The sequence below is a fragment of the Oryzias latipes genome, chromosome 6 (genome assembly GCF_002234675.1).
Source record: "Oryzias latipes chromosome 6, ASM223467v1".
NCBI classification, from domain to species: Eukaryota; Metazoa; Chordata; class Actinopteri; order Beloniformes; family Adrianichthyidae; genus Oryzias; species Oryzias latipes.
Window position 1 is genome coordinate 12,143,435 of NC_019864.2, and position 27,692 is coordinate 12,171,126.

General features: G+C 37.5%; 1 protein-coding gene across 2 annotated transcripts in view; it reads left to right on the forward strand.

Moving 5' to 3' along the window:
* Positions 1-27,692, forward strand: part of LOC101169201 (plexin-B2) — a 121,062-nt gene that overhangs the window by 80,546 nt on the left and 12,824 nt on the right. For both annotated transcript variants that reach the window (XM_011475918.3, XM_020703861.2), the window contains 25 exons: positions 946-2,051; positions 3,020-3,208; positions 3,287-3,412; positions 4,816-4,916; positions 5,909-6,038; positions 6,533-6,692; positions 8,752-8,863; positions 9,346-9,457; positions 9,811-9,906; positions 10,992-11,087; positions 11,696-11,783; positions 11,965-12,143; positions 12,692-12,840; positions 14,598-14,706; positions 15,311-15,447; positions 16,215-16,397; positions 17,696-17,789; positions 19,142-19,339; positions 20,051-20,227; positions 20,669-20,805; positions 20,941-21,041; positions 21,632-21,861; positions 23,207-23,388; positions 25,133-25,199; positions 26,839-26,985. In XM_011475918.3, the coding sequence (XP_011474220.1) occupies positions 948-2,051; positions 3,020-3,208; positions 3,287-3,412; positions 4,816-4,916; positions 5,909-6,038; positions 6,533-6,692; positions 8,752-8,863; positions 9,346-9,457; positions 9,811-9,906; positions 10,992-11,087; positions 11,696-11,783; positions 11,965-12,143; positions 12,692-12,840; positions 14,598-14,706; positions 15,311-15,447; positions 16,215-16,397; positions 17,696-17,789; positions 19,142-19,339; positions 20,051-20,227; positions 20,669-20,805; positions 20,941-21,041; positions 21,632-21,861; positions 23,207-23,388; positions 25,133-25,199; positions 26,839-26,985 (4,404 nt within the window). In that variant the 5' untranslated portion in view covers positions 946-947. The remainder of the gene's footprint in view (positions 1-945; positions 2,052-3,019; positions 3,209-3,286; positions 3,413-4,815; positions 4,917-5,908; positions 6,039-6,532; positions 6,693-8,751; positions 8,864-9,345; positions 9,458-9,810; positions 9,907-10,991; positions 11,088-11,695; positions 11,784-11,964; positions 12,144-12,691; positions 12,841-14,597; positions 14,707-15,310; positions 15,448-16,214; positions 16,398-17,695; positions 17,790-19,141; positions 19,340-20,050; positions 20,228-20,668; positions 20,806-20,940; positions 21,042-21,631; positions 21,862-23,206; positions 23,389-25,132; positions 25,200-26,838; positions 26,986-27,692) is intronic.

Genomic DNA, 27,692 nt, shown 5'->3' on the forward strand with positions numbered 1-27,692 from the left:
CTTTTTTATTGAGTCATAAAGTCTTTTTTTTTCAAACTAAAGTCCAGTGAATATTTTTCTGCTGCATTATTTTGGATTTTTCTGCAGTTTGTTCAAACGTTGTGGAGAATTGTTTTAAAATCTCTCTTAAAATAGATCCTGCTGTCTGTTTTGACAATAATCGTGACTCTGCGGCTACTGAAAGTCCCACTTGAATCATCTTTTGATCTATTTTGAAAGCGTTCCCTGTGGTCTTTTAAATGTGATTATACTATTTTGAGACAATTATTTTAAATTGTCGTTTACCAGGAGTTTCTGCGGCACATTCGAAGTTCATTAAAAATTTGCTTTTTGAGTTGTCAGCGGGACTGCTGTTACAGAGTAACTCCACTTCCCATCATCCATCTGTTTACACGCTCAGATGAGGAAAACGAAGTACATGGATCAATTTGTCTAGAAGCGGATGCATCAGGATGGAATGGAGCAGGGAGCTTGCCGCCCGTATTTTTTCTGCTCTTTTTCAAACGGCATTTTGATTCACAATGATTTTAAAAAAATACTTAGAAATGCAATTTAAAGCTCAATACTGTATGTCTTCAATATATCATTTTCTTTTTAGAAAAATGCCAAAAGAACATGTTAAAACACCAAAAAACAGAATTTCCATCGCAGTGGGTCTTTAAGAATGGACACTTGCAAAATCGAATTTACTGCTTAATGCACTTTAGTCAATGCCACTTTGAAGTTAGTAATTACCAAATGGGAAATTGATCTCTTTATTAATATTTCAACACAAACAACTAACATAACATGTCCTTTGAATTGAATACATTAGTGAAAAATCAGAGGTTGTGTTACCTGAATTACTTCTATTGTGGTTTGTTGTTTATGACATTTAAAGAAAAAATATAATTTTAATCTTGTTTGGATGGCAATTAATCCCCAATGTCTTTTTTGTTTTCACAGAGATGGCATGCTGGGTTTCCTTCCTCCTGTTCTTGTTCTGCCAGTCCACATCACATGCCGACCCCATCAAGGAGTTCCCCACCAAGACTCTCATTAACAATGTGGTTCAAGACCGGCAGACGGGCCGCATCTACCTGGGAGCAGTCAACAACATCTTTCAGCTCGGACCGTCTCTTCAATTTGAGGCCAGCGCAGAGACGGGTCCCAAAGAGGACTCCCCGACCTGCACGCCTCCTGCTTCATCTTGCCACGACACAAGTCCCATGCCCAACACCAACAAGCTCCTGTTGGTCAACCAAAATAATGGTTCCCTCATCGTCTGCGGCAGTCGCTATCGAGGCATTTGCTCCCTCCGCGACTTGTCGAATGTGGGAAAGGAGCTGTATTACACTGACAATAAAGGAGAGAAAACATACGTTGCCAGCATTGAGGATGATGTAAACGTGGTTGGCATCATGTCAAACCACACTAAAGACCAAACCACCTTTGATGTTTTTTTTGTTGGAAAGGGCTACGGAAGCCAGGACAGTGCAATACTCATCAGCACACGAATTCTTCAGGACTTCCAGGACTGGGTTGTGTTTGAAAGCATCAGTGAGCCTGCAGTGGTGCAGACAAAGTCGTACGCTCCCAAATTCATGCACGACTTTCGTTTTGCCTTCGAGGAGGGCGGTTTTATCTATTTCCTATTTTCTCGAACTTTTGACGGTACGGATAACAAAATCCTTACCTTTGTATCGCGTCTTTGCAAAAACGATTCCTATTACTACTCCCACACGGAACTTCAGTTGAACTGTGGAACAAAAAACCAATATAACAAAGTCCAAGCTGCATTTGTGGGTTCTCCAGGAAAATATCTGGCTCAGGAATTAATAGACAAAAATATCATCGGGAATCGGGATGCGATGAGTAAAGTGTTGTTCATGGTGGCAAGTTCGGACGACGATAAATCCGCCCTATGCATGTACCCCCTCGGCTCCATCAATGGGAGGTTGATGGAGATCATCAGTGCATGCTACAGTGACTCTGGGAAGATTTCTAACAAGCCTGCTGTGTATGCACCCTACTTTTCTCCAAAGGATATTGTCTGCAGTTCTAACGTTAGGGTAATGCCTTAATTTTTACTCACTGTGAAATCCATGAAATATGTGTAGAATATGCTCTCAGTAAATGTGGACGTCTGACGTTTTATAGATATACAGATTAGTTAAAAAATGTAAGCAGGTTTTTTAGATGTTTTACTTGATGAAACCCTGAAAATGGAGAGATATTTAAAGGTTAGACTTATTTTTTCTTAAAGATATTAAAGTCACAAATTGTGCTACAACAGATTATTACGGCCATCACAAGAGAAAAGATAAATAAATATGAGTATAGTTGTAAAATTATAGGAAAAATATCAAATTAAAAGGAAAACGTCTAAATCTTACTAAAATAAAATCAAGAAACTTTGAGAAAAATGTAAGATTATAAAAAAGATTTGAAAAAAAACTTTATTTTACCAAAATAAAGTTGTAAATTTATGAGAAATAAGTCAACGTTTTACGAGTTTAGTCATAAAATTATGATTTAAAAAGTTTTACAAGGAAAAAGTAATGTCTTTTTGAAATGATTCTTTATGAGAATGCAATGTCCTGCAACATATATTTGACAGGTTATGTTTGATTGTTAAAAAATTGTAAAAGCTAACTGTAACAGTTTAATTATGAAAAATCCCCACTTTTTCCTTGTAAATTTACAACTTTCTGATGCAGAATTGTACAACCCTTATTTTACAAATGTGTGACTTAATTCTCGTAAAAATGTGAGTTTATTTCTTGTGTTTTTATTACTTCCTTCCTGTGAAGTGTAGAAGTTTTTCTCAAAATTTGACGAATTTATTCTGATACATTTATTTTTCTCTTTATGTCGTCCCTAATACTCTGTTGTACCCGGTGCATCTTTCAGCTCTAACTTCATTTTTTAGAGATGCCTTTGTGTACTGTTTTACTTCATACTTCATGAATACATTTTTGTTTTTCACATTCATTCGTTTTTCACATCGCTAATGTTTGATATTTTCTGAATTTTGCAGAAAGACATGCTAGATCAATACAAATGTGGTGCAGACTTTCTTCCATCTCCTCTGGCAAGCAGGCCAGAATTTGCCTTTAAGGCAGATCCAGTGTGGGAAACCCAGGGCTTTCTCACCGCTGTGGCAATCGATGTGGAGAACGATCACACTGTTGCCTTCTTGGGGAACAACCAAGGAGAAGTCTTTAAGGTGGGGGTGCATTTTTGGAAAAAACTTATTATATATTTTACCTACAAACTTTTTAGAGTGTCCTCTCTCCTTCCCCAGGTACACCTGGCCAAAAAGGCAGAACACTACGGCACGATTCCTGGTGATGGCATGAGGGAGAATGTTAATAGAAACCTTTTTTTTGACCTCAGTCACAACCATATATACATTACCACAGAAAGAAAGGTAGGTTTTTCAGAGCTTCCTTTTTAATGGGTCTTATACATGTCAGTTTGGATTTCCACTTTAGTCAAAACTCACATTCTAGACACCGTAACTCCACACCGATAACCAAAATGTTTGTTCTGATTTGGTGTTTTTACAGAAAAAAGGTTAAAGACGAGACTGAAAGAAATAAAACTAAATATGATACATTAGGTATCAAGAATAATACTCCTGAGTTAACTCTATTTATGTAAAACAGCTCCATGACTAAAGCATTAGTCACCTGCACCCATGGGTGAGCTGCGGGTTTTGGTGTTGGCCGTGCCCGTAAAGGGTCATAGACAGGAGCGGCTGCCTCTCAGGAGTTTAAGGCTTTTGCGGGACACCACGCAAGTGGAACTTACCTTTGTCGTGCATGTGATAGTTGTACAGTGACGTATTTATAAAGATAATCTAAGTTGCACACACTTATGACGTACTGTGCCCTTATGCTGCACTCTAGTGAAGATTTTCTCTCTTTGGACTCACCCAGGTTTGCCCATTTTTATGCCTGCAGACGCAAAACGTAAATTTGTAGTCTAACTATGTGCATGTTTGTTGTTGTGTCTTTGTGCTCCCAGATTCTGGGAGTGCTTTAAAAAGAAATTGGGGTTAACTGAACTAACAAGAAAAACTGAATCCACTTATCCTTATGTGACTCCTCAGCTTTAAAGTATACTTTCAACCCCTTTGAGTTGTGAAACAGCTTTGTTTTAGCATTGTCACCACAAAAGGGAATTTAGGTAAAGCCGTAATGATTTCTCCATTAGTCTGTTATTTCATGGAAAAGTTTGTAAATCTGTCTGAAATCTGTCCGTTTTGACATCATAGTGCTATAGGATACTATAACATCATTACACATACTTACAACTGCATTAGCACTTTAGCTTAAATCTGGGCTTTCCATAAAGCAGGGCTTACAGATGTAATACTCTTTGACAAAATAGCTTCGATTCTGTCCCATTTGACATGGTTATAGTGCCATTTGTGGCAGGTCATTACATGTTTCACCATATATGTTGAAGTTAAAAAATCGTTCACATGTGTTCTAAAAGCCACCGTTTTATAAGTGAGGTAGAGGATGGTTGCAACAATTTGAAGATGTGAAAACATTTTTGGGTTTATGAGTATAGTTTTCATTTTTTGACAATAAGAGAGATTAATTTCTTATTTGCACATCGCATATCGAAGTAACACCTATAAATAAAATAAATAAAATGTGGTTTTAGGCAGATATTTTCACTAATTAGTAGTAAAGAAGAAACAGTAATAAAATGAAGTAGACTGTTTCAGCAGATGATTATGATAGTATGTCCTGCCAGAACTTGCCAGAAATCTCCCTCAAGATACACAGTTTGATTGCATCCCGTGTCGTAATTCTGCAGATCACCAAGGTGCCGGTGCAGACATGCCTCCAAAAGACAGACTGCCAATCATGCATGGACCTGAAAGACCCTTACTGTGGCTGGTGTGTCCTGGAAGGGAGGTATGAATCTTACACCTATACTCATGCATGCATTTGCCAATGCATAGGCTCTGACAACCACCTACACATGCAATTCCATCTGTAGAGCAAGATATTTTTTCAGTTTATTTCATTTTTGTTTTCTTTCTTTCATAATCATTTAGTGCTTCTCTGTGTTTAAATTCTACCTCCTGTTCTTTGCGAAGCTGAAAGAAATTTAAGTTATTGTTACATGCAAATAAATTAGACTGTAATTTACTCTCATTTGCTTTAACTGTGTCTGATTGTGTATAAATATTAGATTTTTTATTACATTTATAACCAATTTTAATAGACATAAACAGAAAAAACCATATCTTATTAGGATTTTTTTTACATAACTACTTCTTGTGAAGCTTCAAACAATGACTTTCAATGGAAAGTCTGTGTAAACGCGTACTTGGCACTTCTGCGTTCAAAAGTCTCGCGTGTGTACGTAGCTACACACATTTTAAAGCTATGGACAGACTGGGCATTTGGCGCACATTCAAGAAACGTGCTAAACAAAGATTCATAACCGTGCATTTAGCCCAACGTGTTCACACTAGACAAGCAGGAAGGGGATTCTGTAGGAAAACGTGTGTAGCTACAAGTGAAATCGAGAGTTTTAAATGCAGAAGCCCAAAACCAGCATTTATGAGCTCTGTGACACCAAGCCCTTCATAGATCGGACGAGAGTTGTGAAAGAAAAAGCCTCTTGCAAAATTTTCACCACTTCCACGTTTCATACCAAACCTCTTCCAACTGTAGGTGATGGACATGTGCTAGTAAACAATAGCAAAAGAAATATTAATCTCAATTATTTTAAAATTTTTCGATGCACAGAAGATGTTGATGTGAATAGGTTGTTCACAAGGTTAAAAAGAGTTTCATCGTCTAAAGGTGATGTGTGTGCTTTATTAAATTGTGTTGTAAGGAACTACACAGAGTTAGCCTACAATCTCATGTCTGCGTTGTTCATGGTTTATTTAAAGATGCACCAGGAGGTCCGAGTGCAAGCGGGCAGAGGAAAAGAACGGCTGGCTTTGGAGCCCGGCGCAGCAGTGTGTCAAGATTGCATCCTTTAGCCCACCGAATTTTTCTCGTGAGAAAAGGGGAAGCTCTGTAAGGATTTACACTTGTTACTGTTTTCTTTCTTACTTTGTGTCTCTGCATTAGGCAGAAGTCTATAGCCTGAGTTATTAACTGTTTGCATTATGTATCAGAGACTGGGGCTCTAATTCTTCCTTTCCTGTATTGATCCATCCATAAATTCAAGCTGTCTTAAAACTTTCCTGCCTGACTGTGTTTACATTTATCTCCTAAGCACTTTGCCTCTCCTCTTATTATTGTTTTATATTTTCCTACTTTCTAAATCCTTTTTGATCAATCCATCTGTAACTTGCAACCGATTTTCCATCTAACATGTTTCCTTTTTTCTCTCAATCAATCTGTTGACTTTTAGCAGAGACCTTTCTCCAGTCTGCACTTTTAGTTGCACTGACTCATGCAAAGACAGAAAACATTCTAAAAATGTAGCCGTTCTACACTGAAACTATATCTTTTCCCTTTTAATCAGAGTTTTTTTTTAATCTTTGTATTTGTTTTTCTATTTTCAGGTCCGAATACACATTCAACCTTTTCCTGCCATTGGACCATCTGACCAGTTGCAATGCAAAATTGATTCTTTCCTGACTGAAGGTTTATTGCAGGATTCTGGTCAAGTTTTTTGTCTTTTGCCACATCCTTCACTTGTTCCTCCAACACCTGAGGGTCAAGGTTTGTTCTTCAGTAATCCATTTATCATTTTTTTAAATGCAAATAACGAGTTACCTTAACACCATACAACAAAGAACAAAAAAATGTCATGTGGAGTTCCACAGGGTTCAGTCTTGGGGTCTGAAGCTTTTTTTTTATATAAATAATTAAGAATTGCAAGGTTTTACTGATATAGTTGTTTGTATTGTTAGCTGATGACACTTTTTTTCCATTTAAACAATAGCTTCTGTTATTTTAACAAACAATCCCAAGAATATATCAATTTTGTAAAATGTACAGTGTTCACCTTTCGTGGCCTCGCGTTTTTGCATGTTTTTTTCTGTGCAATTTTGTATCCCTTTTTCCTGCAGCCTGATTGGCTGGAGACCTCGTCGCTCAATCTCCTCTGTGCCAAGTTGATTGCCGGTTATTCTCAGAACGTAACGCGATAAACGAAAGAGCCCTATTAGTGTTTCACAATACATTTATCTTTTAATTACCTGTAAACAAAAAGAAAATTTTTATTTTTTACAAACACTTTTTTTTGTTTTATTGTCTAAAAAATGAGTTATTAAAATTAAACTTACTCAGATTTAATGAGATTTATAATGAACAAACTTCATAAATCCTCTATTGTTTATGTTAAAACGTGTTTATGTTAAGCGTTACACATTTGTTGTGGTGTGAACTATTGTTGTTTTCCTCATTGCGTTAGACCAGGGGTCGGGAACCTAAGGCTCGCGAGCCATATATGGCTCTTTTGATGGTCACATGTGGCTCGCAGACAAATCTTTAATTCAAATTTTTTTTCTTCATTAGACCAGTCCTTCTCGTGCGCGATGCGATGGCAGAGGCGCGCAGTAGTAGCGGTGCTTAGAGAGACAAATCTGCGCCAGCACTAGTATAAGTTTAAAATTGTCTATTAATTCACAGAGTTTGTACCACCCGGAAACCTGTGAATTGCCGTGCCTAAAAGTGCGCGCTCCCGTCTCTGAGAAAGAGCGCGCAGTTGCGGGGACGGGATGTGTGAGGGAGAAAGCAGAGGGTGGGGCTGAGGTGTTGTGGGGACAGGCAGCAGGTGAATCGCGCAGGGATTGTAAATAGGTAAAACCCACTGCCTGTCACTCACTGCAGCGTGTGAGTGTGTGTTTGGCTCCGCGTCTGCATGTGAGCAGTCTGTCTCACATCTACAAAACATTCATACCAACCTAAGATCACGTTTAAAGTCTCAACGCCTGCATGAAGCAGAAACTCACCACGTAAACCAGACTAGACCATCAGCAAAACTACCACGAGAAATACTCATCATTTATTAGAAACAGCATAACAATGGTATTAAAAAGAATCCACAGACTTATTGTACTTTAAAAAGGTTGAAATTACATCAAATGCACACATTCACTTGTATTTTAGTTTTAAACATATTGTCGCGGACTGAGTTGGATGGCTGTTGGGCCGCGTTAAAAGTTCTGGAGTTCATTGACCGCATCAAGCAGAGAGCTGATTGGCTCTCAGTTCTGTCGCTCAGCCTGTTGTTAGGTAGTTTGGACCAATGGGGTTCAGCTATGGGCCGAATAAGGGAAAGGGGAGGGCTGCAGCGGGAGCAGGGGAATATAAAGTTGGGAGACGCGCTCTCGTCTCGTCTCGGCGGGAGAGATTCAGGAGTTGCTGAATTAATTGTTCGGCGTTTGTCGCGGTCTGCAGTAACCAGAATAAAGAACCTTAAAAGAGGTTAAGTCTCCGTGCCTCAGTGTGGGAAAGGGACACTACATTATTGTATGGCTCTTTCGAAATTACATTTCAAAATATGTGGCGTTTATGGCTCTCTTGGCCAAAAAGGTTCCCGACCCCTGCGTTAGACCATGTGTAGTAGGGCTGCTTTTATACAATAGTCTCTCTCACATATATTAAGATTAAGGCTTAAAATTAGGCTAAGTGTGTTTTTAAAGCGTTTTTTTTCTGGTGTTTGTGTCAATATGCCTATTCTGTAAATGGCCTCCCTGGAACATTTTATTGTGTAATATGCCTTTACTTTCACATGCAACAATAACTTTTCTTCACCTCACTTGCTTTTTTATAGATTTCGTGCCTGTACCAATCAAAGTTTTGGTCAACAAGAACGTGGAGCTTGCCACTAAGGACTTCAGGTTCTACAGCTGTGCTGCCACAGTGAGGAACTCTGAAAATGTGCCGTGAGTAAAGCTCCCACCAATCACTTCTACTCTGTCACCTGTTGAAAAAACACGTTGACGTTGAGCACAGCATCAGCTGACAACTTTGATGTAAATTTATCACCATGCTTGAACAGATGAGACATCAAGGCTCTGTTTGTAAATTGTGATGCATGGTTTTTCTGGATAAACCTCTTCCATTTTTTAATATTTCTTTAACCAACTCGAGGAAATTGCCTGAGTTTCCTTTTCATTAATCAAAAAAGAAAAAAGGTCGATCTCACCTTTTTTGTCTGCATTTTTCCTTTTTTTTCCTTACTTCTTTCACACCATGATGAATGAGTTTTGCTTAGGTGTAAGTTACAGGTATTCATTTTATTGTCAGCAGGAAAGATTTCTGTGCAGGATGCTCTGATGAGTCTGCATGTTTTACAGGATTTTCTTTGTGTGTGGAAACATTAACCTTCCTTTCACTAATTTAGTTTGTATTGCTGTGTCCTCAGGTGCATGTCGTGCGTGGCCAGTGCGTGGGAATGTCAGTGGAATATACTCGATCATACCTGCAACGACAGGAATGACGCTGTGACAGGTCCTCACATCATCAGACACCGTGAGGTTGGTCACCCAAAGCGATAAAAATCCAATATTGTTAAAACTCTTAGTATGCATCAGATAAATTCTTCCAAAAATAGGGAACAGTTCTGAAAAACTGAACATCACACATTATCAAGTGGCTCAGAGATTCAAATTGCTCCAGACAAATTAATAAAAGCACAAATCTGTTTATCATCTGTTCCCATCTTGCATGACAAATGTTAAGGGCACAAGATATGAAATTACAAGTCAGCAGATGTTTCAGTGATACACTAATCTGTTGGCAAAGATAAGGGTGTCCATTAAGTGGATTGCATGATTAAAACTTCTGCTTATAAAAGTAGCTCTTGTAATTTTAAGTTGTGTTTTTACAGAGAATGAGTTGTCCTCGATTTGAGAATCCGGATCCCAGCCTGATCCCTGTTGGTGTTAAGACTCCAATCAGCTTTGAAGGGATGCACCTAAACCAGGTAAAACACTGCAACCAAAGGTGGATTAAATCTCAGCAGGTTGTGCATGTGTGCTAAGCTTTAGAGAAAGAAAAAATAGGAAAGAGTTGGATCATTTAGTTTGATTGATTTGTAAAGTCAAAACTACTTTTCCAAACACATGCAGAGAAGATGACAGCATGGCTGCTGTCATCTTTTACTAACAAATGTATGCAAAACGAGAAATAGTGACATGAAAGGCTGAACTTAAACACATCATGTACGACACACACTTGCACATATTTGTGCAACACATACTCAGAGGAAACATTTACTATGGCGCTCAAATTCACAGATTGATAAAACATTACGGCCATTGAGAAGTTCAATTCCTTGATCAAGATTACTTCAAAAGGCACCTGAAATTTTTCAATTGCATGAAATGCATGTCACACATGGCAGCGGATGGAGTTGAGTTTGAGTTTCAGATTTGAAATACAGTGTTCCCTCATTTATTCTGGGGGTTACTTTCTAAAAATAACCTGTGATCTGGGAAATCCTTGAAGCAGAATTATATTTGTTTTAATGCTATAAACCCCTAATCACACACTTTATACCCTTTTCTCAGACAGACATGAACATTTTCACACTTTTCTCTCTTGCCTAAACTTTCAATGTTCAAACCTTTTGTAGTAAATAAGTCCAGTATTATAGAATGAAAACAATGATCTGCTCATAATCCAACATTTATGTAACTCTGGCAAGATCAAGGCATTCTGCACTGGAGACACTTTCAATCCTTCATACATATTAAATATTATTCCTCAGCTTTTTATCTTGAATATTTTGTTGGTAATTGCTGATAAAAAACAAACAAAAAAAAACTTTTCTACTACTTTACTTGACATCCAAAACTGATTAGTTATCAGTCTCTCTAACCTTCTGAATGATTTTTTTTTTTTTATTGGATTTTATGCTTTTGAAGTTGTTTCTATTCCGGATTTCATGGATGTTATCCATTCAAGAGCAACTATCATGTCTTTCCTGAGTGTTTTTGTGCTGAGCTCAGATCAGAAAAACACCATTCAAGAATTCACCAAATATATTGTTCTTATGATGTCTTGCAGAGTCAAGTTTTCACCATCGGCACAGAGCTAATGAAAAATGTAGAAGAGGAGGTCAACTTTGAAGGAGGGCAATTCTACAATTTCAGTGGCTTCATTGTGAGTATGGATGTGGGCTCATTGCTTCATACTAGTTTTGATACGATGCTTTTGTTCCGTTATTGAGCTCCCGGCCAATTATCTCCCCAGCCTGTACAGATCCTTGAACTCTGGCTGATTTAGGTAGCTTGTTCTTAAAGTGCAATTTAGAACAACACTGAAAGAGTGAAATATATAGTAGAGGACCACTTGAATTCCATTTTTTCTGCAGCAAATCAACCCACATGCTGGCTTTTCAGCTTTGTGGAGCTGTCCTTATTTTTCAAGTTCATAAATAAAATTGCCTTTTAAAAGCTTTGCGGTCACTTTGATATTCTATAGCTCCCTCTAATGGACAGGTTCCTCTTACATGAGTAATTTTAGCTCAATCTCTACATTGTGGATTCTGTGATTGGGAGGTTTAAACTGTGCCTTGCCCCCAGCTATGCTATTTTTCCACCATTGATTTTCTTCAGCTTAAAATCCTCCAGACTGGGTATAATTTTTCTTTCTTTCGCTTACTCTTGGCATCAAGGAACAGCAGCCCACACTGTTTGCAAGGAAGAGCTTAAGTGCCATTAATCACTGGACTTTGTATTTCTAATTAATTTTTTTGTGTTTTCTCTTAGTTCCCCCACACTGAGACCGCAGAGACCAATGTTCTTTTCTATGTGAAGGACAAGACTTCTGGCAAGAAGGTGGACAGCACACTAAATGGTACATTTACACCCCTTAATATGGAAGCATTTTGTACACTTTTATGTATTTAATCTTACTTTAATCTCCAAATTGAACTAAATCATACATTAAATTGATATCTCATTTTATATCTATTAAAGAGGAATTAAGGGGTTCATGACAGGTGATTTCCTGTTTCTCTGCTTTGTCCACTTATCAGTTACGCTGTACAACTGTGCCAAAGGGAGAGAGGACTGCAGCCTCTGCAAGTACGCAGACTCCAAATACAAGTGTGTGTGGTGCAGAAAGCAGAACAAGTGTGTGTTCGAGAAGCTCTGCGGCACCCACCAGGACGAGGATCTGCAGAACGTCCAGTGCCCCAACCCTGAGATCACAGACGTGAGTCTTACCAACAAGTTGTCATCACGTCATGTTGAATTTTAAAATGGAAACTCAAAAACGGATACTTGTGATGAGCGGTGAAAAGATATTGACCTTTGCTGATTGGATCATTAGCCAGAACAGATGATTTCTTGTGAAGTTTTCCGTTTTGTCCTGGTGTTGACAGAAGATTTGGGATTCTCCTTGTGAGCATGCTGCAATGTTCCCTGGTCATGTCTAGACTGGATCAATATTTTGTTTGCTTGCTCAATTGTTATGGCCTTTTTGTCATTGACAAAATGTAAACAAACATAGCCAGTGTTTATGTCTGCATCTTTTAGCCAAACCAAAGGATTGGAAACGAAATGGATACACAGGCAGATAAAATACAAAAAATAAATCTGTTTATTTGCAAGCAAGATGCAACTGTTGTGTGTAATAACCAGTTTAATACAGAGTTACGGCACTGATTCATCCAATCAAAAAGCCCAAAAAGCTTTGTCAAACACACTAAGTGTTGTTTTCTGTGTTTGACATTTTATTCCCCTACATGTTTCTTTACACAGGTCAAACCACTGTATGGTCCTTTAAATGGGAGCATCTCCATCACCATATTTGGCTCCAACCTTGGCATTCATAAGGAAGACATTAAAAGCATCACAGTGGCTGGAGAACCCTGCATTCATCAGAAGGAGAAGTATTCTGTATCCAAAAGGTAAGTCATGTGCCATGTGCTGTATTTGTTTGCTTTCTAGCTTCAAATGACCTTATGATATTATAGTATTCCTATATACTGTGTTTTAAGGTCTTTCATAGTTGTGGACAAATTTTAAAAGAACAACATGTGTTTAGTTTAAAAACTTTAGCAAATATAATCATAAATTTAATATATTACCGTATTCACTTTCCTTCTTCTATTGGCATTTAAAAACTGTGTAAAAATGGCCAAAAAAACAAATGAAACCTTTGGTTAGTCAGTTTTAGAACAAAAACAATGTAATTTGTCAAAGGAATAGAAAGGCTTTAAGTATTTCTACACATAGCTTTTTTATTTTGGCTTTAATTAAATAATTACATGATGTTTTTTGTGCCATTTGGGTTGTTTCTACATAATTTTAAGGCCTATAAAGATTGGTGCTTTTTTTTTGCATTTGTTTTGTAAATGCATTTTCAAAATAGATTAAAACATATGTTTTTATTTACTGCTTAAATTATTTGTATTTTTTTAGCCCTTTGGTGTTTAAGACTTTCATCCCTTCAGTTTCATAGATGTCATATTGAGTAAGGGTACAAAAAAGGTCATATTTTAAGTTACCCAAATTCTCTTCAGCCACAGCTGTTTTTATAAAGTGTTTATTTCAAATAGATGGCCTATAAAAGGGAAAATAGCCACTAGACAGAACCGTTGACACCTGGCAGGATGGAGCCACGTTTACAACAAAATCTTGGCCCACCATCTGCATGATGAGACATAAACTAGAATTTATGTGAACAGATGGAGGAGTTTTACTCTTAAATCATCCACTTTTGCCGCAAACATGTCTTTGCTCTGGCATTTAGCAGCAATTCATAGTCAAATTGCTTATGCATTTGGCTCCTTTAAAGGCAGACTTAAAGCCCTTTTTTTTTTATCTCATTTTCCATTGAAATTTCATTTAAGCTGCAGCAATAACATGCAGAAGTGTGGGGTTGGAGATCATAATAGTTGAGTTAGCCTTTTTTTGACCCATGATATAAAAACAAAATGGTAATAAAGTGTGGATTTGTTTTTTCCTTTTACTTCCTTTTCATCTGGTTAGAAGCAAGACCAGTTTATGTCTTAAACATTGTTAAAAAGGTTTAGGATGAGGAGAGTTTTAATTTTACTACGGGCATATCAGGATAAAATTAGGTGGCGGAGCTGGAGCATTTTTATGTGGGGGTGGTAGGGGGGGGGCAGAGGACTTTGGAAGGGTGGCAAATGAGAACAGGAGGGTGGAAAGCCATTACAAATGAAAGGATCAAAAATACATATTTCAAACCGTTGTATTACTGTTATTTATATTAATATTAAAACAGCAGTTCTTTCAGCTGAAGTGCTATTATAAAAATTGCTTTTTGTTATTTTTGCTTAAAGAAGCTTGGATTGATCATTTCTTAATCTTTGTCAATCATGATACTTGTAGTGACTCAAAAATTGGAGGGCAACTGGGGGCAAAGCTTTGTGCAGGGGGGGGGCAGCTGCCACCCCTTTTCCCCCGTAGCTCCGCCCCTGGTGCAAAGTAAATAAACAGTCATCACTTAAAAGAAAAAACCAAAAAAAAAGACATTCCTTCAGTCTTAGTTGAATTGAACCTGAAGGAGAGACTATGGTTCTTAATCGTAGCCAGAAAGATATCTTAGTTTTAGTTTATAAAAATGGAACTGCAACCACTTGACATTAAAATAGGTGTTGCTTGTAATATTTTTTATGTTTTTTGCTGATCTGTCCAGCGTTGTTTGCGAGATTGGCCCTAAACGAAAGCCACCCAATGAGGGCAAGGTCGAGGTGGAGGTCAACGACAATAAAAGAGGAATGTCTCGCTTTAGCTTCACCTACAGAGTGGGTATACTCTCTATGCATTTATTCTGTTCAACTATGCATGTTTACAGTATAGGTTTAAACCCCAACTCTCCCCTATCCCAAGCAGGGGGGAATCATCCGCTTCAGTTGAGATTGTCATTGTTTATGGAGTCTATTATATTTTCAATTTCCTGGCTGCACAGAACACTTATCAAGCTATACTAGGCACATGGCATGTTAGACGCCTGTTCAAAAACAACACGCTTGTGTGTTGGTGAATATAATACCTAGAAGGACGTTGCACTGCTAAAGCTGCACTTGGAGCCAGAAAATGAGTTCATTCGTCTTTACCCAGTTGACATTCAGCATTTCTCTGTCTTTTTTTTTTCTGCTGTTCATCATTCCTGTGCATGTCTATTTAACTGGCTCTGTTAAAACTTCCCTACTAGGAAGTACCCCACCTACTTGTTTGCTCAGCAAATTCAAGCTCATGTGGAGCTTGTATGAGTTTGCGTGTCAGGGGTTTCTGATGAAGCGAGTGGGAGTAGATTAAAAAGTGTGCAAAGAAATGTTCTTGTTGATGACAGAGAACTGTTATGTGCGTGCAGTATGAGTGTAGTAACGTCAACCCCCTATTTACTAGGACCCAGTTCCTACTGCAGTGAAGCCCTCTAGAGGTCCCAAAGCTGGAGGAACACTCATTACAATTTCTGGAAAATTTCTTGAGACTGGAAGTAAGGTGGATGTCCAGGTTACCATCGGAGGAGTGCACTGCGCTGTGTAAGGATTTCTTTTTTTTTAACTAATTGGTATTCAAGCCAAAGGCCTATTCTGTTTCAATTAAGTCTGCTCAGTTGATACAGCTACTTGTTATGCAATGCAAATTCTGAAATTTGTGTACTTTGAAGCCTGTAAATTGATTTTCTTTTCTTTTTTTATCCTCCTTGTATCCCACTGTATAAAGTAACTGACCTTTACTTTTGATGAAGCAGCAAAAAGGATTAGTTAATTTTAAGTTGCTGTTACTGACGATACCAAGGAGAAATTTCAATTTATAGTCCAAAGAAAAAGATCAGCCAGATTGGAATTTAAAGACCCACTCCGATCATCTTTTGAACTATTTTAAGAGTTCCCATTGATTGTGATTGTGCCATTTTAGCCAAAATCAACAAACCTGTGTCGTTTTTCTAGGACAAAGTTTCTGCAGAGCAGCAGTAGTTCACTAGAAATTTGCCTCTGAGTTGTGAGCAGGACCATTAGTGCTAAGCAACCCCGCCCCTCTTCCTAACCCCATCCCAGCCCAGCATGTTTTCTACGTCACAAACAAACTTGTTTTTCAAACGTCCTTTCTTTTGTCTACTCCTGATCTAAATAAAGAAATACTCAGAAATGCAATTTTGATCTTAATTTTCTTCATTTATGTTCTCCACCATCAGACAAATTACCCAAGAACAGGTTAAAAAGACCAAAAACATTTTCATCAGAGTGGGTTTTTAACAGCGCTTGGCTGCTGGCGTGTATGCTAAGTTGATTTTTTGCCTTGACAGGGAGCAGTTTGGAGAAGAGATCACCTGTAGAACGGGAGAGTACAAAGGAGAAAAGGTGCCCTCTGAAGATCTTCCCATCACTTTGAAGTATGGAAAGAGCACCTCAAGAACCATTCAGAAAGCCTTCAAATTCTTGGAAAACCCCACCGTGCTGGATCACACCCCAAAATCAAGCTTTGTCTGGTTAGTTGAACACAAGCTACACCAATACTGCCCGGTCATGGTCCTTCAGATCTACAGCCTCGCCTGTTTTCCAGCTCTTCCTGCACTATTTGCTGCTGATTAGCTGAGTCAGCTGTTTTTTATTGGCTGAACTCACCTGATCCAGCTACCCCCCCACAAGCACTGCAGGTAGAGCTGGTGAACAGACGAACCTCACTTGGGCACGACATCCCTAAAAATCCAATTTTATTTAAGGTTTTTACCTTAACTTTTTTATTCCCAAATCATATTTCCAAATTCCAATTTTATTTTTTAATCCTAATTTATGACAATTGTTTTGACTTGATATTTTTGCTACCCTCCATTTATTTTGTACTTCATCCTCTTTGTAAGTCAAAAACCTAAACATATGTATATACATAAGCACATTAAAAAAACCCATCTCATTTCAGATAATGCTCTGGAAAGATGGAGAAAAGTATTACTTATTACCAATATATTCTATCAGAAAGGGTTTTTCTTTAACTTATGCTTTGAAAAAAAGTAACAATAAATTCCTAGAAATATTTTAATATGCTTAAACATACTTGTTCCTTAATTATAGTTTAACCTCTTAAGACTTGAGGTAATATTTGGGTTAATCTTCCACTCATGTAGTCACAGGGCACCAGTTAAGCAGAATTCACTACTGTGGTAAAATAAACAAAAGAAATTTGATGTCCACACATGTACACATGTGGACGCCAGGTCTCAAGAGGTTAAAATTCTTCTCTCAGAGTTCTTGTACATCGCCTGTCCATGGGCATCCCTGATGTTTCTTCTTTTTTCCCCCAGAATCTGTTTTTTCTTTTTTCTTTTTAGGAGAGCAGGGATGCCCAGTTTGGCTTAGTCTGTTTAGTTTAGTTTAGCAATTGCCTATTATATTTTATGACTGATTTCATGTTCTTACACATTTACCGATATGAAGCCAATCGAGACGACTATTGTTGGAAGATTGGGATGTATAAATAAAATTGAATTAAAATAAATTGAATTAACGTTGAGCTGATAAAAGCTAATTTTAAAGGAATACTACAAATCAATGTTGCGAGAATTTCTCTTAACTTTCGCCAAAAAAAAAAAAAAGATTTATGTGGAGACAAAACTTATCATAAAAATGCTTACTCTCCTCTGGAAAAAAATACTTGACATTTAATTAAATATGATCTTTTTAACCATTCCATTTTAACTTTTTTTAATTAACATGCTATCTACTCTTTGTATTACCCACAATACCCTTGTCCAGCATGAGTTAATGTCATATATTGTGTGTTCTATAGTGGAGGGAGGACCATTGTGGTGACCGGGTCCGGCTTTGATCCAATCCAGACCGCTCGCTTGATGGTTCAGGGAGACAATTCATCGCACGATGAGGTATTTCTGTGTATTTTTTATCAGCATTCTTGCTTCTCTTTTGCCTTTCCTTAATTATTTTTTTATGTGCCAGCAACACTTTTATCTCAAAAGCCCTAAAACATTTAAGCTGAAAAATGTTGTTGCCATTGTTCAGAAGTCACTAAATAAAGTATTTTTAGAACAGCTTAATCATATTGGACTGGCTCTGGCAGGGAACTTTTTCTGTTAATGTTGGCCCTCCTGTGTAATGGGCAGTATAAGGAATTAATTATTTTGTTCATTTCATTTAAAGACTCACATTTAATAGCAAGCACTAAGGTTGCAGAAGATTATGTGACTCTGTCACTCTTCACCGCTTTATACTGTGAATAAATCCCTTGGTCTTGCCACCTAGGGACAGGGGAGATTTTAAAATATTTTTGGCTGCCACACACTAACGGCGGATGGGAAGTGTTACCTCAAAGGCCTTGGCTACCCATTATAATAAGCTGTTCTTTAGTGAAGTCTCTGAGTAAGACCCAAACATGGCGCCTAATTATGACTTCTGTCATTTGGTAAAAACATATTCGCTTGTTGGTTAGTGGCTCGTAAATTTTCTTTCTGGACCTCGGGGAACTTAAAAGTTTCAAACAAGATTACTTCACCACATTTCCAAACGTATAAGTTACAAATAAACGAAAGTGTCATTCTAACTTTTGCAATTTAAACCACAATTAAATAGACTTTCTTTTTTTCGTTAGCCCAAACTTTAAGAACCTGTGGTGACATCAGTGTAACAAAAGAACATCAGAAATGTGTTCTGTGGTCCACTTGGTCCCACATAATTTTCTTTTTTAAGAAAAAAGGCTCCGGGTTCTAATGGGTCAATGAAAACAAGTGCTAAAATCAATAAATGATAATCAACAAATGCATAAAGATATGGTGATAGTGTTCCTCCCACTTTTGGTGGGCAAATGTACATCTATATATAAGCTAACTGTAAATGGATTATTTTGTCAATTATAACGGCACAATTACAATGAGAATTTGAAAACAGACTTATCTTGTTTTGTCTCTCTGCAAAGCTATTTATGCAAAACTCAATGGGGTGAAAAAGAAGATCAAATTGAGTGCTTACAAATGTGCACTTCTAAAGGAAACCTAGTTTACTAATTTCACTGTGTGTTCTGACTTTTAGACTATTTAACTTAAATGAATTTTTTTTTAAATCCTTTATTTTTTGTACAATTTTGTTTTTCTCAGTAATCAATAAAACAAAATATCAATCAAATGTAAAAATGCAGTACATTACTAAATCGTACTTTTATTCTTTATGGGTACTTTGGGTGTTTTTTAACTGAACACTTTAAATATTGTTTCTATGATTCCAGCTTGCCGAAGCGAAGAACGACACATTCATCAAGTTCAGCTCTCCACAAATAAAGGGCTCCCTGAACCAGCACCTTAAAACCTACATTTATCTGGACAGCTTTGTAAAGGAGCTGAAGCCTTTTGACTATTATTCAAACCCCACCTTCAACAACCTGACCAAGATGATCATTCCTAGGACCAGCTTGATTGTCATCCACGTGAGTGCAAAACTCACAGACACCATTATTAACCTGAAATTGTCTTTGTAACAGAAAGCAAGGGAAATGATTTATTCATCGACTAAAGAATGGGGGAAAAAACAAAATAAACATTATTTTTAGTACATGCTGCCATTAACTAGCTGTTTAGATACTCGCTTATCTTTTTACAGTAGGTACTCCTTTTTTTCCTGAAAATCTGTTATTTTTAGGAGTATTTCCTTACCGAGAAGGACGGTCTAAGGGCAGGGATGCCCAGTTTAGTTTAGTTTATTTAGTTAAGTTTAGCAATAGTAGCTATTTAATAACTGCTTTTATGTTTTGTACTACTAATGTAGCTTGTAAGACAACTGTAATACTGGCCTTTATAAATATAACTGAATTTGATTTAATGTAATATTTAAAATTGGTGATTTAAAATATCCTTTTAGGCAGTAGAAGGTTTGTTTTTTAAGAAATTTGCTGATTTTCAAAATGAAAATCTGTAGTGATTTTATTACATTGCAATTGCTTGGAAAAAAAAATGTCTTCAATAGTGAACATGAATGTAATAATAATTGGATAGATACCAAGATCACAAGTTAAAGAACAGAATGCACAAAATCAGATTAAAATTAGGCCTTTTGATGACACAAGATGTGTTTATTTGTAGTTTCTTTTAAGTATTTCAATCAAAACACCCCTAACATTTTAGTTTCTCTCTCCCTGCAGGGTCGAGGATTCTCAAAAGCTATGACAGTTAAAGAGACTGAAGCCTATGTGGGAGATGTTAAGTATGACGTCACCGTGCTTCGAGATGACAACCTGTTCCTGGTTCCACCTGACAAAGAGTCTCAAACTTCTGCCACATGGAACGAGACATCCACCAATAAAGAGCTTGATATACGGGTCAGAGGATCCAGTCATTATTATTGACATTTTTTTTCTTGATGTGTGCCTAACGTAACACTAATGATGCTGCAAAAATATCAAAATTCTGTTCTGTAAAAACTTTTGAGATAAAAATTGTAAAGTTCTCTTAAGGTATTTTTTTTAAACCTAGATGTTATCCAAACAATATTTTATTCTGCTCTTTTTTGTCTTCTAATGTAACTGATCAATTCCCAAAAATATGACTCAGGCCAATAAAAATATTCTATATCCAAGTCAACAATTGAGCAGTTCAGACCCAGAACTTCCACATAATAGAAATACTGTTTATTATATAATAAATTAGCAGCTGAAATGTGTTTTAAGTTCTGTTTTCTCCTTTACTCTGTTCAGTCTTTAGCAGTTAGGATTGCTTAAGCAAATCTTTGACTATAATACCTGATGTTGCTCTGTTTCTAGATCAAGTTTGGGAAATCGGAATTTAAGGCCGGCTCAGTTCAATACGAAAGAAAGAATGATTTGTCTCTCTACATCATCATCCCTGCGGTCATTGTACCCATGCTGCTCATCATCACTATATCTGTGTACTGCTACAGGTGATTGAAGCTTAATTGGGTCAACTTCATGCCATACAATACTTAAAATAATAAATCTGAATTGTACAGAGCTTGTTCATTTTAGAATCAGTTTATACTGTGGAGCAGAAATGCATGTTTTACTCATCTGTTCAGGAGAAAGAGTCAACAAGCAGAGAGGGAGTATGAGAAGGTGAAACACCAGCTGGAGAATCTGGAGGAGAGTGTACGGGACCGCTGCAAGAAGGAATTCACTGGTACTGACAGTGCAGCTGCAAAAAATGAAAAGCATTTCAAATGCTCTGAAGCTCATGATCATGTTGTGATGTGCTTAAGTTGTTCTTAGGCAGTTAATCAGAACTAAAGTAGCAGATTCAGTATTACCATATTTTCCACACTATAAGACGCAGCGGAATGTAATTTACAAATAGTTAATTTTTTGAAGTTTTGTTATATGTAAGGTGCACTGAACTATAAGCGAGACAAACAAGTCAGAGATAATTCCATCTGTCAGTCAGACTTTATTAACTGCGTTCACTGTAACTGTGGAATGTAACACACTACATGTTTGCTATTATAGAAGTGTTACCGCATTCACAATGACTTCAACTGCCAACCTTGTTTGCAACATGCAGAAAACGAGTCTGATATAGTCAAGAAAAACATTAATGGGACTGCGCTAACTCCTACGCTTGTTAGTAACACGTAATAAAGACATAGCCCTACACCGCTACATGTGCTAAAAAACAAACCGACTTCTTGTAATTCTTGTAATAGAGGGATGAACAGTAAAGCCCTTTTTGTATAACGCAATAAAGCTTTCGTTTTGCTTTTTTTTATTTTGTAGACTTGATGATTGAGATGGAAGATCACACCAATGACCTAAATGAAGGAGGAATCCCCTTTCTGGACTACAAAACCTACACAGACCGGGTCTTTTTTCTGCCCTCAAAGGATGGCGCCAACGATGTCATGATCACAGGGAAGCTGGACATCCCAGAGGCTCGGAAAAATACTGTCAATGCCGCCCTGAACCAGTTTTCCAACCTACTCAACTCTAAAACCTTCCTCATTAATGTACTTAACACTTTACTCAGCAATCTTTGTTTGTTTGTTTGTTTGTTTGTAATGATGCACCTAAATACGCGCTAAATGTGCATTCTTGGACGCGCTTTTAGCATGTAGTGTTCCCATTGGACTGTCGGTACCTGATACTAACACATGTACTCATAGTTGGAAGAGGCTTGGTGCAAAAGGTGGAAACGGTGCAAATCTTGTGGGTCTTGCTCAAGAGCTTTTTCTTTCACAGCTCTTTTCCGATATATGGAAGACTTGGTTAGTTCCAAGCGTAAACTGCAACTGTTATTTTCTCCTCCATAAGAAACTTTAAAGCGTTTGGGACTTAGGTGCTTGAAAAAGGGCGCCAACCATACGTCACGACCAAATCCATGTCCCCGATTAGTCAGCTGGTTTAATTTTCAACACGCTTTAAATGGCTGCGCGTTTTGTCTGTAGAGCCCGAAAACTGATTGAGTAGCTTGGCATGAGCACGAGAGTTTTAAACGCAGAAGCCCAAAAGACGTATAAATTTACATACGTTTACAAACGTTTAGACTTTTAAGTGGAAGTGGTCACTTGAATGCACATTGCAGAGGCCAGTGTGAACGTAGCATAAGGTTCACCAGCAGGCTAAAAGTAGCAGACAGCAAGATATTTCTTTAAATTTTAGATACTTTACAAAAGTGTGATGATTTCTTAACTTTTTATTTTTGGCTGTAATAGAGACTAAATTTTTGTGCAGTATTTCACAAATGCCTCTAAGCATTAGCTTGCATTTCTGTAAACATTCTTTGTGTGTTTATCTCCAAGTGATTTTATTATTAATTGAAACAGTGCTATGTATAAGGTATGAGGCATTACCCTGCTATTTTATTATAACATTTTTCTTGCATGTTCACTATAGGTAACACATTTAATCCCCTATTGAAGATTTATTCTTCACAATTGTACTAAATGTTTAAGCATCAGCCCTAAGCACAGTGGATATATTGTGAGAATCTGTTTTCGGTTCAAGCTCCCATCCTTTGAGTGTAAAACTGTTATGTTGTGGTTCATGGAGTACAGCATTAGAAGTGTGGAAGTCACAGAAAAGGGAGACGTGTTATTCCGGTATTGCTGGCACAGAAACAGACTCTGAGGTGTAAACTCCATGTGTGGGTAGACTCCTCTCCCACTAATTAAAGTAATTTAAAGTCACAGTATTTTAGAACAAAACCAAAATATGTTTTATTTACTAATGTTAGTCATTTATGATTTTAAAGTACACAGTTCTGAATTTTCTTCTATGTTTTAGACTATCATAAAGACTAATTCACCTTTTTTGTGTTGATTTATGCTCCCTTTTTTCCTCTTTCTTTTTAAGTTTATCCGCACCCTCGAGCGCAGTCATGACTTCAATGCCAGGGCCAGGGTTTACTGTGCCTCCCTGCTGACAGTGGCTCTGCATGGGAAGCTGGAATACTACACTGATATCATGAGAACTCTGCTGCTGGAGCTGATGGAAGAATACGTCCACAGCAAGAACCCCAAGCTCATGCTGCGCAGGTCAGTGTGCTGCACACAAATGGGCAAAAGGAGAAATTGCTAAAAATAATTTGTCTCAAGCTCGTAAAGAAGCCTTCCCCCAGATCCTTAAATGTTCATCTATATCTCAAATGAGTGTCCACATATGTGAATTTCTATTTTGATGGTATCAGCAATTTCAGATGGACATTGATTTATTTAAGATAGACACTTACTATAGCTATCTTGCTTTCTGCTGAATTTTACAATTACTTCTGTAGATAACTTTGAAGAGGCAGACTTCTGCTCTATCTTCTCCAGTGCCCCTCCTCTTCCTCCAGCTTCACCCCTCCCTGCTGTCCTCCAAATGTGCTAGATTGCCATTTTACAGTACTTCTTTTTTCTATATATTTTTCATAAGATCAATACAGATCAGAGGATCTTTCATCAACTGAGCTGTGGACTACCTTCAGTTCTGCCATCGATATTCACCCAAACTCTTATTTAATATTTTGAAGACTGCATTAGTTGTGTGACAATTATGATAGAAAGAGATGTCTTTGTTTCATTGTGAAGTCCATTTGTAGTTTTGTTTTTTGAAATTATGCATAATTTTCATTGTAATTTACGGCCATATGATATTTTATTATTTGCGGTATTAGGCCAAATCCAAATTGTTTCCCTACCCCTATGGCTTCTCCTACATTTATCCCTCCAAGCGGAGCGATATGGAAAAAAAAAATACACTCTTCAAATTCATTACTACCGCTTGATGACATCATCAGAAGTGGCCGGTCATCTACATTAGTGTGTAGCTCCCAGCGCTCGGAAAATACATAATATCGGTTTTATAACTTAAGTCGTGCAAAAACAAAAACTCAACACTAACATTTAAATGTAAATGTCTGTCCTTTAGAGTACACCCACGTGAAGAAATGTGTTTCTCCGTAGGTGATGTGGATCACCCTAGTGGCAAAGGGATAGCCAGCTTTAAGTCGCTATGCCTCCTCCTTAAAAACCCCCACTACATCTTCAAATGCCCCTACAATTTGAGCAATAGGGAGGAGTCAGAGGGGGTAGGGAAGCAATTCCAATTCGGCCTTAGTCTGTCTTTTTTACTCCAATCAAACCAGTCTAGTTTGATTAGAGTAAATAGTTTTTCTAAAAAGTCACATGTTGAAACTTTTTGGTTTGTTTTAATATTCTTATAACTGTCAAATCCTCCACTGACTTCTGCTTCCCCATTTTTGTCAGAACATTAGCTCAGGACCACTGCATGTGGTCTGACCTATCTGCTGCACTTAGACAGGCTGTAGCTACGAAAGTACACATCTTAATTATTCCCCAACGAAGAAGCTCATTATGCTGATGAGCCCATTGGGCCAACGCAAGCCCGTCTTTGTACAAGACATGTAATTATGGATGTCATGATCTAACAATGAGAGCCGCCTGTGGATATCTCACAATAAGATGGGTTATTTGTCAAGTGACCGCTGACACGACTTTTGAATTCAAATGTCTTGATGCTGACACAACACACACATAAGTGGACAATAAACGATACTTGTTAACAGTCCTCTCATTCTCAAGATTTGTTGTAATTGTTTTTGTTGTTTCTTTGATGAGTGGTTTGCTTTTTTAAACCCACAAATTGATGAGTTGAAAAATATTTCAATGAATTTTACATTTAAATTCTTGTTAGGAAATTTATTCTGAGCACATGAGTGTAGGATTTTATAAATTGTTGATAAATACATGCCTTTTTTTTTTTTTTTTTACCTTTTAGATCAGAGACAGTTGTGGAAAGGATGCTGTGTAACTGGATGTCCATCTGCCTTTACCAGTTTTTAAAGGTAACAATGTTTTTGAAATTGCCTTTATTAATCCATGAAAGCGAACATTCAGATAACCATTATTTATTTGTTGTTTCATTTGAAAATACACAAAACCAACTTGAGTTTAAATAATTTGGTTTTATTGCTATGTGCACCAAAAGCTTGTATATTTTTGTGTTTGGTTGGTACAGTACTGTTGGGTAGTAATAGGACAACCTGTAATGATGTATGAATGTAGAACCCAAAATATGACCAACTACAGTTTCATTAAAATTACAAATTAAATAGGAGTTACTTAGAATATAGTTGCATTATTGAAATGGAGGTATTATATTCCAATACTATTTCACGCTCTGTCTTTAAACCAAATAAAAGGTTTATGTAACTATGTTTCACATTGCGTCACACGTTTCTAGTTATGTACATGCAAGTCTACAAGGCGCTGATGCAGCTTAAGAGTTTAAATTAGGGGAGGCAACAGCCTCTCTGTCAACAGTGTAAAAATAGAACTTAAGAAGTCACCAAAGACAGCATGTTCATTTTCCAAACTAGATCACTTTAAAAGGAATAGTAAAGAAACCTTAAAGCGCCATTACAAACAAAAATGGAGCTGGTATTCTCTGATTTTTCTGTGGATTTATGAGTTACCAATCAAATCTTCTTTTTACTTTTTTTTTCTACACTTTCTTAGATCAAAAATTAGTTGTCCCTCCTTTGTGCTGTATTATGAATTTGGGCAGCTCTCCAATCAGCTGGAACACAAACAGTTTTCTCCTGCTCTGCTCCATTTGAAATCTTGTAGCGAACATTCAAAAAAAGGAATCATATAAGAGAAAAAAAACCTGAAACCAACCCTTATGATATTTCTGCTTCTGGCTTAATGAAGCACATCTCCTGTGATTGAAACTTGTTTACCAATTCCTGTTCTTAGGGGGGTAACTATCTAAAGGGTTGAATAAAATCAGGCTTTTCTATAAATTGATACCTAACATCTGTTGATCTATTTTCCAACAGTTCTTAGTGGTCTTTTGATAATTTTTAGCCAAAATAAAAAACCTGTGTTGTTTTCGAGGACATAGTTTTTGCAGGTCAACTGTTGTTCATTAAAAATTTTCCTCTGAGCTATGGGGAGGACCACTGGAACGGAGCAAGGCCACCCTCACTACCCATCCTACACTCTCCCACTAGTTTAAAGCCCCTCACACCCCCAACCTAACATTACCGGTGCAACAAAATTGGTGAGCAAAATTGGAGCTATCGAGCTGTACAGTTTTGAGCCAGATTCCCACCCAGGCCTAAAAGGTGGATGGATCTGAATGGAGCGGAGTAGTGGCCTGCCGATTGTAGCACCTACATCACAACTACTATCTTTTTTAAATGACATTTTTTCCTGCTCCTGGTTCACAACAATTTTTCCTTTGAGTGTAATAGTTTTGTACAATAGTTTTGTAATTTTAGACAATACTTTATCTTCATTCCAGTTTTACACGTAGTAACATTGGTTTTACATGTCTCTTGTTTTGTGGGGAAAAATATTTCTGCACTTTTTTACTGAGTTGTTAGTCATGGTAATTAGTTTCTTGACATGAGTCAGAACTTTTTTATTTATTTTTAGAACAGCTCTCTGCAAACAGTGTGTTCTGTTCTTGTGCCCCAGGACTCTGCAGGCGAGCCCTTGTACAAACTGTTCCGCGCCATCAAGCACCAGATCGAAAAAGGGCCGGTGGACGCCAGAGTCAAGAAAGCCAAGTACACCCTCAACGACACAGGCCTGTTGGGGGATGATGTAGAGTACTCGGTTTTGGTGAGTTACACAAATATGACAAGCACACAATCACACATCCACCACAGCCACACTCCTACATACAAATTCAGAAACACTCACCAAAAGCTGCACATGCTGCTTTCTGATTGCATGGCAAGCAGCACAAACTCTTAAGTATGTGTCGTTGCCTTGGTAACCACACATGGCAGGGAGAGAGACCCTGAAGCGGCCGACCCCCTTTGTGTGACATTCATTTTTTCTGATTTGTCAGTGTACTCGGAGTGAAATAGACTAAGGCTACTAATTTCACTACAGGGAGGGACATCACTATACGGTTTAGGTGAATGTACAATTACCATCCGCACAAGTACCCAGCACCAGCCACCTACACAACCTCTACTTGACCTTGCCAACTGCACATGCTCCGAATTCATTCAAGCAGCTTTCAGGAGTCAGGAAAAGCCTTTTGTGTCTTATTCTGGTATTTTGTTTCCGTAATGGAAGCTAATCTGAACACAGCTGTTTTACTGGTAAAGTCGACACAAACAAAAAGACCCATGGGTAATGGCGTTGTTGAGGACAATTATCAAATTAGACCGAATTACATGTCTCCTGTTGTGATGGATCACCTTCTGCGATTAAATTAGACGAGGAAAAAAAACACAAGCCGAATTTCACTAGCAGATGCAGTGTTTACTACCAGCTTCAATTCATAACAGGCTCTTCACTTTCACTTCAAATGCAAA